Source organism: Hyla sarda, chromosome 6, assembly GCF_029499605.1.
Source record: "Hyla sarda isolate aHylSar1 chromosome 6, aHylSar1.hap1, whole genome shotgun sequence".
NCBI classification, from domain to species: Eukaryota; Metazoa; Chordata; class Amphibia; order Anura; family Hylidae; genus Hyla; species Hyla sarda.
Genome location: NC_079194.1, coordinates 290,465,813 through 290,483,498, shown reverse-complemented (window position 1 = coordinate 290,483,498; position 17,686 = coordinate 290,465,813). Strand labels below are relative to the sequence as shown.

Here is a 17,686-nt window from a genome sequence, read left to right as displayed (position 1 = left end):
GTTCCGAGCGGAATTTCTCTGCACTGAAATTTTGTAGTGTGAATGGGTCCTAAATGTGTGATATTATGAACCTCCAGGAAAAAGAGAGTGATTATAATCTGTATGATGTAATAGTAAATGAACAACAAGGAACAAAAAGTGGAAAATATATATTTTAAAAGATGAAAGGTCGTTGCTAGAAGAGATGCTTGCAATGATACAGTACAGCCTGTGATGTACTATAGTAAGGATATGGGGGGCAGTACGGCATCTGTGCGGATGGACAGCCTGGCACTTTGCTGTTCGCTGGTAAACATCTTCAGACAAGGGAAACAGAACGGAGTGTTCAGCCAATATAACACAGAGAAGCCATATTCTCCACTGACAGCAAGTGCAATCCCCCCCCAATCTCTCAATATGGATGCCACTTGTAGACTCCCCCTTATTCTCTTATATGTTCTCGTACAGAATTTAGCTGTTGTGCCTTAAAAACGTGACATTTATACAGACAGCGCAGCAGAATCTTGGCTCAGCACATCACAGTTCTTATTCCCAATTGTATACAATAAAATCTGCTTCATCTTTATGGAGGGTAGAAAGAAGCAAATACACTATAAAGCGGGCTCCTAGACTAATGGAACGTCTATTACTTATAAACCCAGATAATGCGGTATTAATTCTACCTGTCACTACATCTTAAAGGTTATGTCCAGCTTTTTATTCATTTAAAGAGTACTTGTGGCCAACACCCAAAAAATTAAATTGCATTATCATTAAGTAGCTTAGGATGCCCTGATCACCTTTTTACAGTTTTTTGATACACCCTTCTGTTCCTGAGATATGAGGATTTATAGTTTGTGGAACAATTCAAGGAATCAGTCAGATGGGCGGGAACTCAATTTTAAGAATTGAGGAGTTACTTTATTTATCAGGTAATAGGCGGGGTTATACAGTCAGGAGGTGTATATTAGGAAAACATGCCCCTTAAAGGGGCACTCCACTGCTCAGTGTTTGGAACAAACTTCCATATACTAGCATTGAGGGGGCGGGCCTATGACGTCACAAGCTCCTGGAGCCGGCTCCAGCGTTCGGAACAGTTTGTTCCAAACGCTGAGCAGCGGAGTACCCCTTTAACAAACAACATCCCCACCCCCTGACTGTATAATCCAGCCCATCCCATTATTAAAGGGAAACTTACAGCTGGTTCACCCGCACTAAACCCAATACACAGGGTTATAGTGTGGGTTAACTGCATTAAAATGATGTATCACTCACCCGGATCCTCGGTCCGGTTCCCAAGATGTACGTTTTATTAGCTCACATTGCTGATATGTTAACTAACCCCCTTTGAGCAATGGAGGCGGGGTTCTAAGCTTCCCTGTCTCCATCCCCTCTGCTCTTATATAGGTAAAGACTTTGAATATTTATGAGGCGGGCAGACATATGGAAGCAGAGAGGACAGGGAAGCTCAGAATACAGTCTCGGCTTTCATTGCGCAAAGGGGTTAATTAACATATTGGCAACAGGGGTTAATATGGCATTTATCTCCAGAACCGGAACATGAATCTGAGTAACTTTTACATTTTTTTAACCGGTTTACCTGTACTATAACCCTGTCTATTGGGTTTAGTGCTGGTGAACCAGCTATCAATTTTCCTTTAAAATTAAAGCGGTACTTCGCCCCTAGACATCTTTTCCTATATCCAAAGGATAGGGGATAAGATGTCTGATCGTGGGAGCCCCACGAGCCCCCGGAGCTGCACCCGATGCTCTAAACAAATGTCGGGTGCAGCAGGAAGATCACGGGGATCCCCAGCGGCGGGACCCCAGCTATCAGACATCTTATCCCCTATCCTTTGGATAGGGGATATAAGGGCGGAGTACCCCTTTAAAGGCATCACCCTGTTCTTAGACCTATTCTTAGAACAGAGCATTATTATGAGGTCTGGTTTTTGGTATCATTGGGATTCAGTTGACTGTGTTTTATACTCAGTTCATATACAATTGATTGCTAAACGATCACTAGAACCCTATACTTCCCATCCAATAATAAAACATAACTTTTATTGACCATGATATTAAAACCTAACTCACTGTTTGTAAATAACCTTATATATGATTGAATGCTAATGTAAATTTCCTTATGCAGAGATATTGTGGCTGCAGTCCACAAAACTCTATTTAGTGAGTATATTTTAAAACCAGGAACACATTGCCCGCCCGACATTTTGCCACAAACTGTGTCTTTCTCTAGGGCTAAGTGGCAAATGGCGTACGAACAAGCCATACAGGGGTTTTTATAACCGCCTACACATGATGTCATATGACTATGTCACTTCCTCTAGCATAACCATAGGAAGTGAGATGGTTGTATGACATCATGTGTAGGAGGTTATAAAAACCCCTGTATGGCTTGTTTGTATGGCAGTTGCCTCTTAGCCCTTGAGAAAGCCACAGTTTGTGGCGAAACGTTGGGCGGGCAATGTGTTTCTGGTTTTAAAATATACTCACTAAATATCTCTGCATAAGGAAATTCACATTAGCATGCAGTAGCATGCAATAATATATAAGGTTATTTACAAATAGTGAGTTAAGTTTTAATATCGTTAAATAATAATAATGAGAAGTATATGGTTTCTAATGATCGTTTAGCGATCAATTGTATATAGTCTTGATTACAATCCTCCATCTATAGGTCCCTTTTCTTTTTGGTTATACTCAGTTCAGACACTTTAAAAGGGAACCTGTCATGCTGCCTAAACCCCAAGTCATCGGGGCACTCTCTGGTGACCTCTGCCTGATCGTCTTGATGATAGATCGCAAACAGGCGGGTGGGGTGGGGTGGAGAGGAGAGGAATTTACCGGCCACCAACCCCCCCCCCCACTCCCGTCGGGCAGCATAAAAGTGATAACAGGTTTTTTCTGGGACTGAAGTGCAATACCAGGCACAGTCACTACCAAAGGTATGGCACCATGTCTGGTAGACAAAGATGTGATGCTCTCTGGCGTGCTGCAGACCCTTCAATCCTATGATTGCCTGGGGGCTCCACAACTCTGATCAACTTTATAGAATTAGAGAGCCCCTTTAAAGGGGTTATCCAGGAATAGAAAAACAGAGCTAATTTCTTTCACACAAAAAAGCTCCACGTCTGTCTCCAGGTTGAGTGTGGTTTTACAACATGGGTTCCATTCACTTCAATGGAACTGAGCTGCAGAACCACACCCAACCTGGAGACAGACGGGAAGCTGTTTTTGAAAGAAATTCGCTCTGTTTTACTATTCCTGGATAACCCCTTTAAAGCCCTGCGCCAAGACCAAGAGAATCTCTGTGAACTAGATGCTTTCAGTGCAACTACTAAAGAAGCCCAGGAAGCAGAAACAAAGATGGTTTCAGTATGTGAGTATATTATACAATGCATCCAAGCAGCGACAATCGCATATATGTGATTACTTACCGATATCAGTTTCTTTGTGGTTCTTAATAAACTCGGCGAGCTCGAAGTTCCCGGCTATTATAGCGACCTGCAATAAAGAAAGCAGCACATCAACGACTGATGATGGACGCCGGGGCCCTATTTAACACGGTGATAATGAATGTGCCGAGCTCGGAGGTGAGAAGTGGAGCGTGCACTCAGCAGCTGTACCTGCAGCAGTCGGGCAGCTGTGGTCGGTGCGAGCGTTCAGATCGCAGATAGCACCAGCATCTGCCGCAGCCCCGCTCCCACCGAATCGCTCCCCTCCGCTCCATCACTTTGTTATTAAATAAACCATCTCGAAAGGTGCTGAGCAGAAGTTATTTGCTGAAATGAGCTAAATAACCCTTGGGCTTTGGATTATTATAATTGTAAATCACAGCAGTACGTCCACGAGCACAGACACAGAGCGAGCTCTCCGCAGCAGAGCGGGTTTATCCGTTCTAATACTGAGAGAGTGTTTCTTCTTATTCAGCCACACTGGGTGACAATAAAAGTAGTTCCCATTGTGGTTCCCATAGGCGTCAGTCAATTTTCTTGAATGCAAAATCTGCATTATACCATAAGACGGTGTTCCCCAACCAGGGTGCCTCCAGCTGTTGCAAAACTACAATTCCCAGCATGCCCGGACAGCCAACGGCTGTCCGGGCATGCTGGGAGTTGTAGTTTTGCTATAGCAGGAGGCACCCTGGTTGGGAAACAAAGCCATAACAGATGACTACATAGCTGAGCTAATCCTTAAAGGGGTACTGCAGTGGAAAACTTTTTTTTTTTTTTTATCAACTGGTGCCAGAAAGTTAAACAGATTTGTAAATTACTTCTATTAAAAAATCTTAATCCTTCCAGTACTTTTTAGGGGCTGTATACTACAAAGGAAATGCTTTTCTTTTTGGATTTCTCTTCTGTCACGACCACAGTGCTCTCTGCTGACCTCTGCTGTCCATTTTAGGAACTGCCCAGAGCAGCATATGTTTGCTATGGAGATTTTCTCCTGCTCTGGACAGTTCCTAAAATGGACAGCAGAGGTCAGCAGAGAGAAATGTGGTTGTGACAGAAGAGAAATCCAAAAAGAAAAGCATTTCCTTTGTAGTATACAGCCCCTAAAAATTACTGGAAGGATTAAGATTTTTTTCATAGAGGTATTTTACAAATCTGTTTAACTTTCTGGCACCAGTTGATTTAAAAAATAAATAAAAATAAATAAATAAATAAAAAAGCTTTCCATTGGAGTACCCCTTTAATCTAGGTAGACAACCCCTGTGTGCAATAGGCCCTCCATTACCCTATTGGGACAGAAGTGGCTGGTTTTGGTTTTCTTCTCCATACCCTTTCGATGACCCTTGGGCTACTTCTTTATCACCTTATTTGCTACCAATACAGTTGCCCTAGGGAGGGGAGTCCATAGGGTATGTTCACACTTGAAGGATACACTACACATCTTTTGGCTGGATTTTTAAGTAAGATTTTTAAGGATAAAAGAGTTTATTTTTTGCAATCAGATTCTTCTGCACCCTTCACACTGCAGTATTTACAGACCTGCCCAAAGATTGAACATTGGGGGAATTCTGCACAGACTTCATTGGTGACAACACCCTTTTTTCATTAATCATTTTTTTAAAGTATACAAATACAAATACCCTTACCAAAAAAGACAAGAAACATACAGTACAAGTCACAAGCAGTGCAGTCATACATATGAGTGTGGTGCACCAGTACAGCAGTTTTAGCTGCTACCCATTAGAGGTTTCGGGTGGCTGAGTTGCCAGCTGTTTGCTGGATATATATGTATTGTGTATTTTAGTTTTGGGTTTTGGCATTACACTTAAAGAGTACCTGTCACCAAACTAAACTTTTAATATATTGTTCCTTATGTAATTATAGGAGACTTTGCTATTTACCTGCTGTTGAAATTCTCAACCTTTTTATATGTTTTTAATGTGATAAAAAAAAAACGTCCACTAGGTGGCTCTGCTCTGTTCCCTGCACAAGTCAAACAGTTAGTTTGGTCTCCTCCCGGACTTGCAGAAGTCCAAACTCAGGAAGTGCGCGCGGGGCATGGCGAGGCACAGCTCTCGCAGGCTTCAGTGACTTTGTGCCTGCTGGGGAACGCCCACTTTCTCCTGCCGGAAGCTCACACAATGTGAGCAAGGGGAAAGGTAACATACACAGCTTTTTAAAGCTTGAAAAAAAATTTAAGGGCAGGAGGGGTGTTAGGAGTAGTTAGGGAATATAATCTGAGTTAGTTTACAAAATATGGTTTGATGACAGTTACTCTTTAAATCTAGAGCACTGAGGTAACCAGAGGGCTAACATTTCTCGCTCCTTGCTTTTTATTGTACAGTTGAATGAGGATTTGGTCACATGTCATCTCCTGTCCAATAATTGCAGAGGAAAGTCCTTAGCCCAACCCTTCTCTCCAGGGAAAAGATGTAGACCTAGTTCTAGTTAGTTGAGGACCTGCCCTTTCTGGAGTCACGTGCTTTAGCTAGCTTCTGTCTAAGTTAGGCATAGCCACAGCTAGGCCTCATGTAAAAAAATAAGAATGCCTGTTATGTACAATGCTCACTACGTACATACCCCAACGTATGTTTCGTACAATGAAGGCTTCATCAGGGAGCATGGCGACAACTTCTTCCCACAAAGGAGAGTGGTCAGAGAGACTATGACGTAAGCATAAGATGATTGCCCACCGCAAGATCTATTCTAAATGAAGTGCCATAAGACCCAGAACAACAAGAAAATTACACCTGCTCCACAGATCATCAAGATCAACCTCAGCTAATGATTTGACAAATCCAGTAGGGCCAGAGACCTGTGAGGGACCGTGACCACCAAATTTGTCTAAACTAGGATCTAGAAAATAATTAAAGTCACCAATCACACGAATTGGGACCTCAGGGAGTGAAGCCATAAAAGCAATTCCTTTAGGCAAAATTTTACAGTATGTGTATAAGGTGGAATTTATGTGGCAATAAGAATGCATTGTCCGAACAATCTCGCTGTAAAAGGTAAACAAACCAACTTAGGAAATCTTTGAGATTTTCCACAGAGGTAAACACAATACTCCTATGTACTAGGATTCTCACTGCCCCTAGCATGTGAAGAAAATGTAGCATGAAATAACTAATGGCCCACCCAAATATTATCCCGCTCCCCTTTGGCGTCCACAGACACATGTGCTTCAGGGAGGCACAATATGGCCGGTTGAAACTATTATTTACGCATGCAGAATTCTGCCTCAAATGAGAGCCCAATAGACTTCTATTGGATTCCGCACTCCCATTCACACTTCTGAATTTCCATTTGCGGAATTCCGCTAGCGGAATTCCGCAAGTGGAAATTCAGAAGTGTGAATGGGAGTGTGGAATCCCATAGAAGTCTATTGGGCTTTCATTTGAGGAGGAATTCTGCAAGCGAATAGACATTGCGGGTTATGTATACTAGATTTATAGGGACAGAACGTTGATCCAGGGATTTACTCTGTTGCCATATTTGGAGTTGGGAAGACATTTTTACCTCTAATATGAGGGTTTTTTTGCCTTCCTCTGGATCAACTCAGTAGGGACTCATTAGGGATATAGGTTGAACTTGATGGACTCTGGACTTTTTTTTTTCAACCTTATGAACTATGTTACTATGTCCAAGGGCTTCTATTTCTCAGTGATTTTTTTTCTTAGAATTTTACAGGAAAAGCTTTATCGACCACGTTTTTGTCAACCTGATCTGGAATCCTTTGCCCGTACCCTTTTAGGTCTGGTATGTGGTTTGATCTGCACATGGCATCTTTTCATTGTAACGTCCCACAAGTTCTAATGAAGACTTGAAGGAACAGCCGCACTGGATGAACGCACTGAATCAACCCGTAATGAGACGTCTCTGTGAACCGACGTCTGGTACCGCAGAATCGAATGGCCTGAATAAACAGCTGTTAGGAACCATTTACAGACTGATCGTTCAGTTATTGTTCTCTCCTGGTGGTTTGCTAAGATTTATTCCCTATGCAAAAGACCTATTACTGATGGGATATGGGATGTGGAAAGTTCATAACTCTTGTAGCATGACAAAGCTGTAATGACCACACATGATGATTTTCAGGGCCTACACAGATCTGCGCCCGCGCATATGCTCTTTTCTCAAAAATGGAGGCCTGCTGACTAGATCTCCTGCTGGTTATGAGACACTTAGGGCCTAATGAATAATCAGAGGAGAACTCAAGATTCTTATTGTAATTATTCATTAGAGAGTCCTTCAATTTCTGTAATATGTTCAGCAAGCTCGAGAGTCTCCAGATTAGTTCAGAAGGCGACTTAACCATTAGCCTGGATGTGCCCGGCCTAGGGTAGATCACCATGGTTGCCTCCCATGGTAAAGAAGTACTGGTAGAGTTCAAGTTATATTATTATAATAGGAGGCTGTTTCTTGTGTATCAGCATTACTTGGCTTTTAATTTGTTCCTGTCTGGATATGCATCATCTAGCATATACGCAGTGTTTTTGCACGCTGCACAGCGGGAAATAAGCTGGGTATTCTCCTATGAGCAGACACATAGAGCTTCCTCACAGCAGCCCTGTGTGTGCAGTGAGGTTTGGAGGCGGGCCTGTGTGTCACAGTTACATTGATACACTGCCCCCACCCCCCCTACAAACCTTACTGCGCACCCAGGGCTGCTGCGGGTAGCCCTATGTGTCTGCTCATAGGAGAATATGTGTTACGCCTAGCGCTCCGGGTCCCCGCTCCTCCCCGGAGCGCTCACGGCGCCTTTCTCCCTGCAGCTCCCCGGTCAGTCCCGCTGACCGGGAGCGCTGCACTGTCATGGCCGTTGGGGATGCGATTCGCACAGCGGGACGCGCCCGCTCGCGAATCGCATCCCAGGTCACTTACCCGTCCCGGTCCCCTGCTGTCATGTGCTGGCGTGCGCAGCTCCGCTCTCTAGGGCGCGCGCGCGCCAGCTCTCTGAGACTTAAAGGGCCAGTGCACCAATGATTGGTGCCTGGCCCAATTAGCTTAATTGGCTTCCACCTGCTCCCAGACTATATCTGATCTCCTCCCATGCACTCCCTTGCCGGATCTTGTTGCCCTAGTGCCAGTGAAAGCGTTCCTTGTGTGTTCCTTGCCTGTGATTCCAGACCTTCTGCCATTGCCCCTGACTACGATCCTTGCTGCCTGCCCCGACCTTCTGCTACGTCCGACCTTGCTTCTGTCTACTCCCTTGTACCGCGCCTATCTTCAGCAGCCAGAGAGGTTGAGCCGTTGCTAGGGGATACGACCTGGTCACTACCGCCGCAGCAAGACCATCCCGCTTTGCGGCGGGCTCTGGTGAAAACCAGTAGTGACTTAGAACCGATCCTCTAGCACGGTCCACGCCAATCCCTCTCTGGCACAGAGGATCCACCACCTGCCAGCCGGCATCGTGACAGTAGATCCGGCCATGGATCCCGCTGAGGTGCCGCTGCCAAGTCTCGCTGATCTTCCCACGGTGGTCGCTCAGCAATCGCAGCAGATTGCCCAACAAGGACAGCAGCTGTCGCAGTTGACCGCCATGTTACAGCAACTTCTGCCTCTGCTACAGCAGCAACCATCTCCTCCGCCAGCTCCTGCACCTCCTCCGCAGCGAGTGGCCGCTCCTAACCTCCGCTTGTCCCTGCCGGACAAATTTGATGGGGACTCTAAACTCTGCCGTGGATTTTTGTCTCAGTGTTCCCTGCATATGGAGATGTTGTCGGACTTGTTTCCTACAGAACGGTCTAAGGTGGCGTTCGTAATAAGCCTTCTTTCAGGAAAGGCCTTGTCTTGGGCCACACCGCTCTGGGACCGCAATGATCCTGCCACAGCCACAGTCCAGTCCTTCTTCGCTGAAGTCCGAAGTGTCTTCGAGGAACCTGCCCGAGCCTCTTCTGCTGAGACTGCCCTGCTGAACCTGGTCCAGGGTAATTCTTCCGTTGGCGAGTACGCCATACAATTCCGTACTCTTGCTTCTGAACTATCCTGGAATAATGAGGCTCTCTGCGCGACCTTTAAAAAAGGCCTATCCAGTCGCATCAAGGATGTGCTGGCCGCACGAGAGATTCCTCCCAACCTCCAAGAACTCATCCATTTGGCTACCCGCATTGACATGCGTTTTTCTGAACGACACCAAGAGCTCCGCCAGGAAAAAGACTTAGATCTCTGGGCACCTCTCCCACAGCATCCTTTGCAGTCTTCGCCTGGGCCTCCCGCCGAGGAGGCCATGCAAGTGGATCGGTCTCGCCTGACCCAGGAGGAGAGGAATCGCCGTAGAGAAGAAAATCTCTGTCTGTACTGTGCCAGTACTGAACATTTCTTGGTGGATTGCCCTATCCGTCCTCCACGCCTGGGAAACGCACGCACGCACCCAGCTCACGTGGGTGTTGCATCTTTTGGTTCTAAGTCTTCTTCTCCACGTCTCACGGTGCCCGTGCGGATTTCTCCTACAGCCAACTCCTCCCTCTCAGCCGTGGCCTGCTTGGACTCTGGTGCCTCCGGGAATTTTATTTTGGAGTCCTTTGTTAATAAATTCAGCATCCCGGTGACCCGTCTCGTCAAACCGCTCTACATTTCCGCGGTCAACGGAGCCAGATTGGACTGCACCGTGCGTTACCGCACAGAACCCCTCCTGATGTCTATCGGACCCCACCACGAAAGGATTGAGTTCTTCATTCTCCCCAACTGTACCTCTGAGGTCCTCCTCGGTCTGCCATGGCTCCGGCTTCATTCCCCCACCCTTGATTGGACCACCGGGGAGATAAAGAACTGGGACTCTGCCTGCCACAGGAAGTGCCTCTCCCCCCCTCCCAGTCCCATCAGGCAAGCCTCTGTGTCTCCTCATGGCTCCCGTCCTTGTGTCTCCCTGCCCCGTGCCAAGCTTCACCCTCTGCCCTCCCTTCCCATTCCCACTCCTGCTGTACTGCCTGCCATTGAGGAAACCATCCATTCTTTCCCGGTGTCCTCATCCCAGGGGAGGCAGTCACCGGACAAAAAAAAGGGGAGACCTAAGGGGGGGGGTACTGTTACGCCTAGCGCTCCGGGTCCCCGCTCCTCCCCGGAGCGCTCACGGCGCCTTTCTCCCTGCAGCTCCCCGGTCAGTCCCGCTGACCGGGAGCGCTGCACTGTCATGGCCGTTGGGGATGCGATTCGCACAGCGGGACGCGCCCGCTCGCGAATCGCATCCCAGGTCACTTACCCGTCCCGGTCCCCTGCTGTCATGTGCTGGCGTGCGCAGCTCCGCTCTCTAGGGCGCGCGCGCGCCAGCTCTCTGAGACTTAAAGGGCCAGTGCACCAATGATTGGTGCCTGGCCCAATTAGCTTAATTGGCTTCCACCTGCTCCCAGACTATATCTGATCTCCTCCCATGCACTCCCTTGCCGGATCTTGTTGCCCTAGTGCCAGTGAAAGCGTTCCTTGTGTGTTCCTTGCCTGTGATTCCAGACCTTCTGCCATTGCCCCTGACTACGATCCTTGCTGCCTGCCCCGACCTTCTGCTACGTCCGACCTTGCTTCTGTCTACTCCCTTGTACCGCGCCTATCTTCAGCAGCCAGAGAGGTTGAGCCGTTGCTAGGGGATACGACCTGGTCACTACCGCCGCAGCAAGACCATCCCGCTTTGCGGCGGGCTCTGGTGAAAACCAGTAGTGACTTAGAACCGATCCTCTAGCACGGTCCACGCCAATCCCTCTCTGGCACAGAGGATCCACCACCTGCCAGCCGGCATCGTGACAATATGAAGCATAGTTCCTTCTGTGTAGCGGATTTCCTGCAGCATGAAAAACACTGCGTATACGTATGTGTGACCCTGCACTAAAAGGGAATTCCAGACACTAAGAACTTAAGGGGTTATCCACCATAAGGTGATTTTTGTATGTACTTGCCAGACAGTAATGCACATGCTTAGGAAAGATCGGGGCTTCATGGCTATGTTGTGAGATTACCATAATTGTGTGGCTATCTTTTTGTGAACTGGGTATTTCCTGTTGGAGTTCAGTCCCTCCAACTACAAGTCCCATGATTTCTTGTTTGTAAGTGTTAGGACCCTTTACTCCCTACACATCAGCCACCCCACCTATTGAAACATACCAGTGCTACCTTTTATACAATAGACCAATGTTTTCTAACCAGGGTGCCTCCAGCTGTTGTAAAACTACAGTTCCCTGCTGAATGATCCCTCCCCCCCCCCCCACCCGGTGGTTGCTCCACCCATTGAAGCAAAGACAGGTTTCCTCTGAATATGTGACTAGTGATGTAATGTCTCGGGCCGCACTGCAACCTGGGAAAATCTGAGACAACGTCATTTTGTATGCTATCAAAAATAAAAATTGGGGCAAAAATCACAGAAGATTGCGAGACCACCATGAAACACAGGTACAGACACTTTATTATGAACTACACTCATTTTATAGCCCCTGTAGCACAGTCAAATGAAAAAAAAAATCCTGGAATACCCCTGTGTATGATTGCGGAGGGGTCCGACCTCCGGGACCCCCTGTGATTTCCTGAACAGGGACTCGACTCTCGTACAGTGCTCGGCTACTTTCTCAACATTTTGAGACTGAATGAGGGCCGACCCAACACTCAATTCAATCAGAGTCAGGTCCCCGTTCTTGAGATTGTGGGGGATCCCAGATGTTGGACCTCTGGATGGGAGATAATTATTTACTTGCTGGAATACCCGTTTAAAACCAATATTAGTACATTTTCTTGTTAGGTTTACATGGCCGTTCTCTTCCGTCCTGATATTCTCCCGTTATTGCTGCTAAATGGACCATACTAACAGACGGATGCAAACTGATGCAACAGGATGCCATTTGTCTGTTATTTTAACATACTATTTAAAACAAAACAAAAAAGGACACGTGGCATCCTGTTGCATCAGTTTGCCTCATTTTGCCTCCGTTTATATCCTTTATTGTCCGTTTGTGTCAGTTTTTTTTTTTGCTTACATCTCTTCTGAGCATGCTCAGAAGTAATAACATCAAAAATGGGATTGGAAAAAAACTGATGCAAACGGATGACATTAAAGGCTCATCCGTTTTCCATAAACTTCAATGTTAAACTTATTGTATCTGTTTTTGTTCTGCTTTTTTTGACAGAGAAAAAAATACTGCATGCACCCGTCTTTTCTCTGGAAAAATAAAACGGAATAGAAAGCAAACGAGTGACAAAGGACTGTAAAAAAAATCCCATTGACATCAATGGGATACTTTTACAGCCGTTTGCAACCCGTTTGCAAAAGTATCAAACACATTGCAGAACGGGCATGACTTAACGGGGACAGACGGCCATGTGAATGAGCCCTTAGTTGTTATTATTTGCTCATCATTCTTTTGTTTTTTTATTCTATTTTCCATACATCATTATGAGGTTGGCCTCAGCTGCTTTGAAAACCCTTTACAGGTATAGGGAGACATATATCAAGTGCAGTGTATTTTTAATTGCCGTAGTCTTGACTCGTAAGGCAAATTTTTACTCCGTATCAGGTTTTATGGCCGGACTGAAAACTGTGGTATGCTACGGTTTTCAGTCCGGCCACAAAACAGGATACGGGGCTAAAATGAGCCGACCGAAGTCACTATATGACTCCGGTCTGCACATTTAAATGAATGAGATGCGGGCCGGGTCCAGATGGGATACAGCGCGAAATTTCAAAACCTGTATGTATAAAGGATGTGTGTGTGTGTGTGAGTATGTCTTATCCTCCAGTCACCTCAAGGGCTGCAGTCACCATTCTGCTGTTACATGATGTCTTATCCTCTTGTCACCTCCAGACCTGCACTTACTATTCTGCTTTTACATCATATCTTATACACCAGTCCCATCCACTCCCTACACAAGAAAATCTGAAACATTGCATTATTTTTGTTCCCTCCCTGCCCCCAAAATAGGATTTAAAAAAAATACATTATATGTATTCCCCAACTTATACCACAAATGCCCTAATACAGTTATATTAACGAAAAAGTTTTGGGCATACAGTGATGGTGAAACAAACAAAATCCTGGCAAAAGATAATAGACTGGTAAATGTGTGTGTGGGAAGGGGGGCCCAGGTACTCCAGCAGTAAGGGGCCCCAAAGTTCCTGATGATGAGCCTGGCTTTATTAACTCTTAAGGACATATCCCATTTTAGCCTTGAAGACACATCCAATTTTTATTTTTGCATTTTCTTGTTTCCTCTTCCTCGCTTGTTTATTCAGCGACCAATTGTACTTTTTAATGGCACCATTCATTTTAACATTATTTTTTTTATTTTGTGTGTGTGTGTGTGTTGGGGGGGGGGGGTGTACACTGAGTTTCCCATAGCAACCAATCAGATCGCTTCTTTAATTTCTGACAACACCTGTGAGAATTGAAAGCAGTGATCTGATTGGTTGCTATGGACAACTCAACAACGTTTCCTCTGAACAGGTTTTGATAAATCTCCCTCCTTCTCTTTATTCTGTAGGTTAATACAATTAAAATGATACCCAATTTAAATAGTTAAAAAAAGAAAATTTTAAAAAGTCATTGGGGAGATTTATCAAAACCTGTGTATCATAAGAGTGGAAAAGTTGCCCATAGCAACCAATAAGATCACCCTTTCCATTTTTAAAACCGGCCTCATAAAAATGAAAGAAGCGATCTGATTTACTATTATGCAGGAGCCATAGGCCTCACACACTGTCCTGGGTTAGGGCCCATTCACACTACGGAATTCCCAAGTGTAGAAATTATGCTCTGACATTCCGATGCAGCAACCAATTATTGTCTTCACTGCAGAATCTAGGGAATAAATTATTTTTCACTACAGAACTCTTTTCCCCATATTCTAGAACAGCATATCCCAAGTGGTCCTCAAGTACCCCCAACAGTGTCATGTTTTACGGAATTTCTGACCAGAATTCCACTTAGGAATTTCGGTTGGAAATTCTGATGCAGCAGAATCCCATTGCTGGCAAGTGCACACTAGAGGCCTGCATTGGGATTGGGATCCTGTGGGACCCAACCAAAAACGTGCGGGCGGTCAGGAGGCTGCTGCGGGCAGGCGCTATGCTTGCAGGTCCCGCAAAATCCCGCAGTAGCCTCAGTGACTGAGCCCCACCCTCCGCTTACAGTCACCAGCTTCTGCCTTAGGTCCAGACTCACCAGAGTGGGGCTGCTGCTCCTCACAACTTGTCTCCTCCCCCCGCGCCACCATTTTATGTATTTTGTTCCCCTGCTCAGCCTGCCCTAGAGGATCCGTCCATCTTCTTCATTGCACCCTGGGATCTTCAACGGACCCTACGGTGCAATGTTCTGCAATCTGCACATACCCTATGGGAGCTATAACAAAAAGTAGAAAAAGTGTAAAAAAAAATTAACCCCTTCCCATTAATTCCTTCCCTAATAAAAGCTCGAATTCCCCCCCCCCCCGCTTTCCCCATTTTTTTTTTTTACTAAAATAATGTAAAAAAAAATTCATTAAAAAAAGTATGTGGTATTGCCATCTGAACTATAAAAAAATAATGTTAATTAAATTGCATGCTCAATGGCGTTCAAGTAAAAAAAAAATTGCGCAATTTTTGTGCCATAAAAAAATAATAAAAAGCGATCAAAAAGTCCCATTAAAACAAAACCGGTACCAATAAAAACTACAGATCACGGCGCAAAAAATGAGCCCTCATACATCCCCTTAGGCCAGGTATGTGCCTCTGAGTCTGCACAGTCACAGCTATTCACATCTGTACATACACTAGAGTGCAATGCTCTGCACATAACCCCCATGTATAGCAGTGTGTGTACTACACACACCGCTATAAATGGGAAGTATGTGCAGAGCATTGCACCCTAGTGTCTGTACATTCCTATATTAATGGGAGCGAGCAGGATTGGACAAACATTTCAGCAGAAATGGGCGGGATTGGACAAACATTTTAGTGGGCGCAGGCGGGAGTGGAGCAAACACCCTATGGAGCGGGCAGGATTGGTCAAAAAAATCATCGGGAGCGGGATTGAAAAATCAGCCCTGCGCAGGGTTCTAGTGCACACTACGGAATATTCTGCTGCTAAAACAATGAATGTGTTAATTTTTCAGGCAGAATCCACTGCGCAGTCCTTGCTGTTTATGGGGACGGCAGTCGAAGGCCTCTGGAGTGTGACCGTGCTTGAGAAACACTGCTCTAGATTGTTCCATGCAATACTTAGTGTGAACAATACCACAAAATGTCAGTAGATGGCAGTGTTGGCTAACGTATAGAAGTTAAATGTAGTGTATGTGGCTGGTAACTATTCAGTAACCCTCGCTGCCTGCCAAGAATACTGGTACAGATAGTAAAAAGCATATAACAACAAACAATACATGACAAACGGAGTGGACAGGAACCATTAGCAGCGGTGGCTACTACAAAAAGAATAAGGAGGAACCTGAAAAGAGGAAACAGAGTTCCATAGAAAAAATTGGAGCTTTGCTCCCTAGTACAATATTATATTATCAAAACAGTATCTAACATGTCATGGTTTATGTAAAAAAAAAAAAAGCATAGATAATCTAAGGCTATATTCATATGGCGGAATTTCCACAATTCTGCAGAAATTCCGTTCAGCAAAGCTTGCTGAACGGAATTGCAGAATTCTGCAGAAAAAGCAGTGCAATTGCAGCCGAATTTCGCCGGAATTCTGTGGGATTCCGCTGAGAAATTTCGCAAGTTCTAACTGTGGAATCTCATTTAAATCAATTAGCAGTAAATAACAGTGGAATTTCCGTCGGAAATCTTCAGAAATTCTGCCGCTTATTAATGATTGGAAGATGCCACGTGAAGATCGGCTCCAATTACTTACGGGCACAGATCATATTATATTCCTGGACAACACTGGACTAAAGCCTGGAATATAAAGAAATCAAGGACCCCCAAGGATTGTTTCTCCTACCATGGTAATAACCTGCTTACATTACAACCACCAAATTTCCTGCCTACAAAGGGAGCGCTGCACTCTCGTAGTTTAGTCTCAGCGCGGAGGTGATATCAGATGAGGATTTAGCAGGTGTATATCATTACTTTGCCGCAAATTAAATTATTCCAGCCAACGGAAAACTCACAAAATGAATACATGAAAATTGCCCACCGCTTATTGGATGTAATGTCCCGGTTTGTAGCTGCTTTAATGTATATAAAGGATCAAAACTGAAAAGAGCACAATACTCAGCACTTATAAATCTCTGTAGTCCAGTGTTTCCCAACCAGGGTGCCTCCAGCTGTTGCAAAACTACAACTCCCAGCATGCCAGGACAACCAAAGGCAGCAGATATTATGTGACCACTGCAACCAATCAGCAGCCTCGGCAGTCACCTGACGTCCACAAGCAGAACGGGGGATCAGCGCGGGAATGGAGGCGGAGGGAAAAAAAAGAGTTTGGTTTGTTTAAAAGATTGACAATCTCTATTAGAAAGGGACAAAAAGAAAACTAGATTCCACTTTGAAATTTTTAATCGCCATGGTGACCTGGCACCTGGGATTTGTCGCGCCCTTCATTAGCTTTAAGGGAACCAATCATCAGATTTTACCTTATATAACGCTTAGCAATGCGTTATATAGGGTAAAATCTTTATCCTCACCATCCAAGGGGGATGCTCCTGCCCCCAGGGATGATGAAGATATGAAGTTATAAAGTAGTCACCGCCGCGGCCGTAAGTAGTCACCTGAGCGGGGAGCTCTTCTCATCTACTACCGTTCTTCGTCCGTCAGCGACGCCCCCTCCGCTTGATGGGCCGCGTCATCGCTCTGCTCACTGAACAGACTGAGCAGAGCGATGACGCGGCCCATCAATCAAGCAGAGGGGTCGTTGCTGCCGGCTGAAGAACGGGAGTAGGTAAGTGGAGCTCCCCGCGGCCATGGGACTATTTACGGCCGCGGTGGTGACTAGTTTATAACTTCATATCTTCCCCATTCCAGGGGGCAGGAGCGTCCCCCAGGAATGGTGAGGATAAATATATATTATATAGGGTAAAATCTGATGATTGGTTCCCTTTAAAGGGGTACTACAGAGGAAAACTATTTTTTTTTAATCAACTGATGCCAGAAAGTTAATTAGATTTGTAAATGACTTCTATTTAAAAATCTTAATCCTTCCAGTACTTATCAGCTATTGTATGATCCAGAGGAAGTGTTTTTGTTTTTTGAATTTCCTTTCTGTCTGACCACAGTGCTCTCTGCTGACACCTCTGTCCATGTCAGGAACTGTCCAGAGCAGGATAGTGATTAACGGGGATTT

General features: G+C 45.4%; 1 protein-coding gene across 5 annotated transcripts in view; it reads right to left on the bottom strand.

Annotated features, from left to right (window-relative positions):
* SHANK2 (SH3 and multiple ankyrin repeat domains 2) overlaps positions 1-17,686 on the bottom strand; it is a 582,141-nt gene that overhangs the window by 360,474 nt on the left and 203,981 nt on the right. For all 5 annotated transcript variants that reach the window (XM_056527699.1, XM_056527698.1, XM_056527700.1 and 2 more), the window contains one exon: positions 3,435-3,501. In XM_056527699.1, the coding sequence (XP_056383674.1) occupies positions 3,435-3,501 (67 nt within the window). The remainder of the gene's footprint in view (positions 1-3,434; positions 3,502-17,686) is intronic.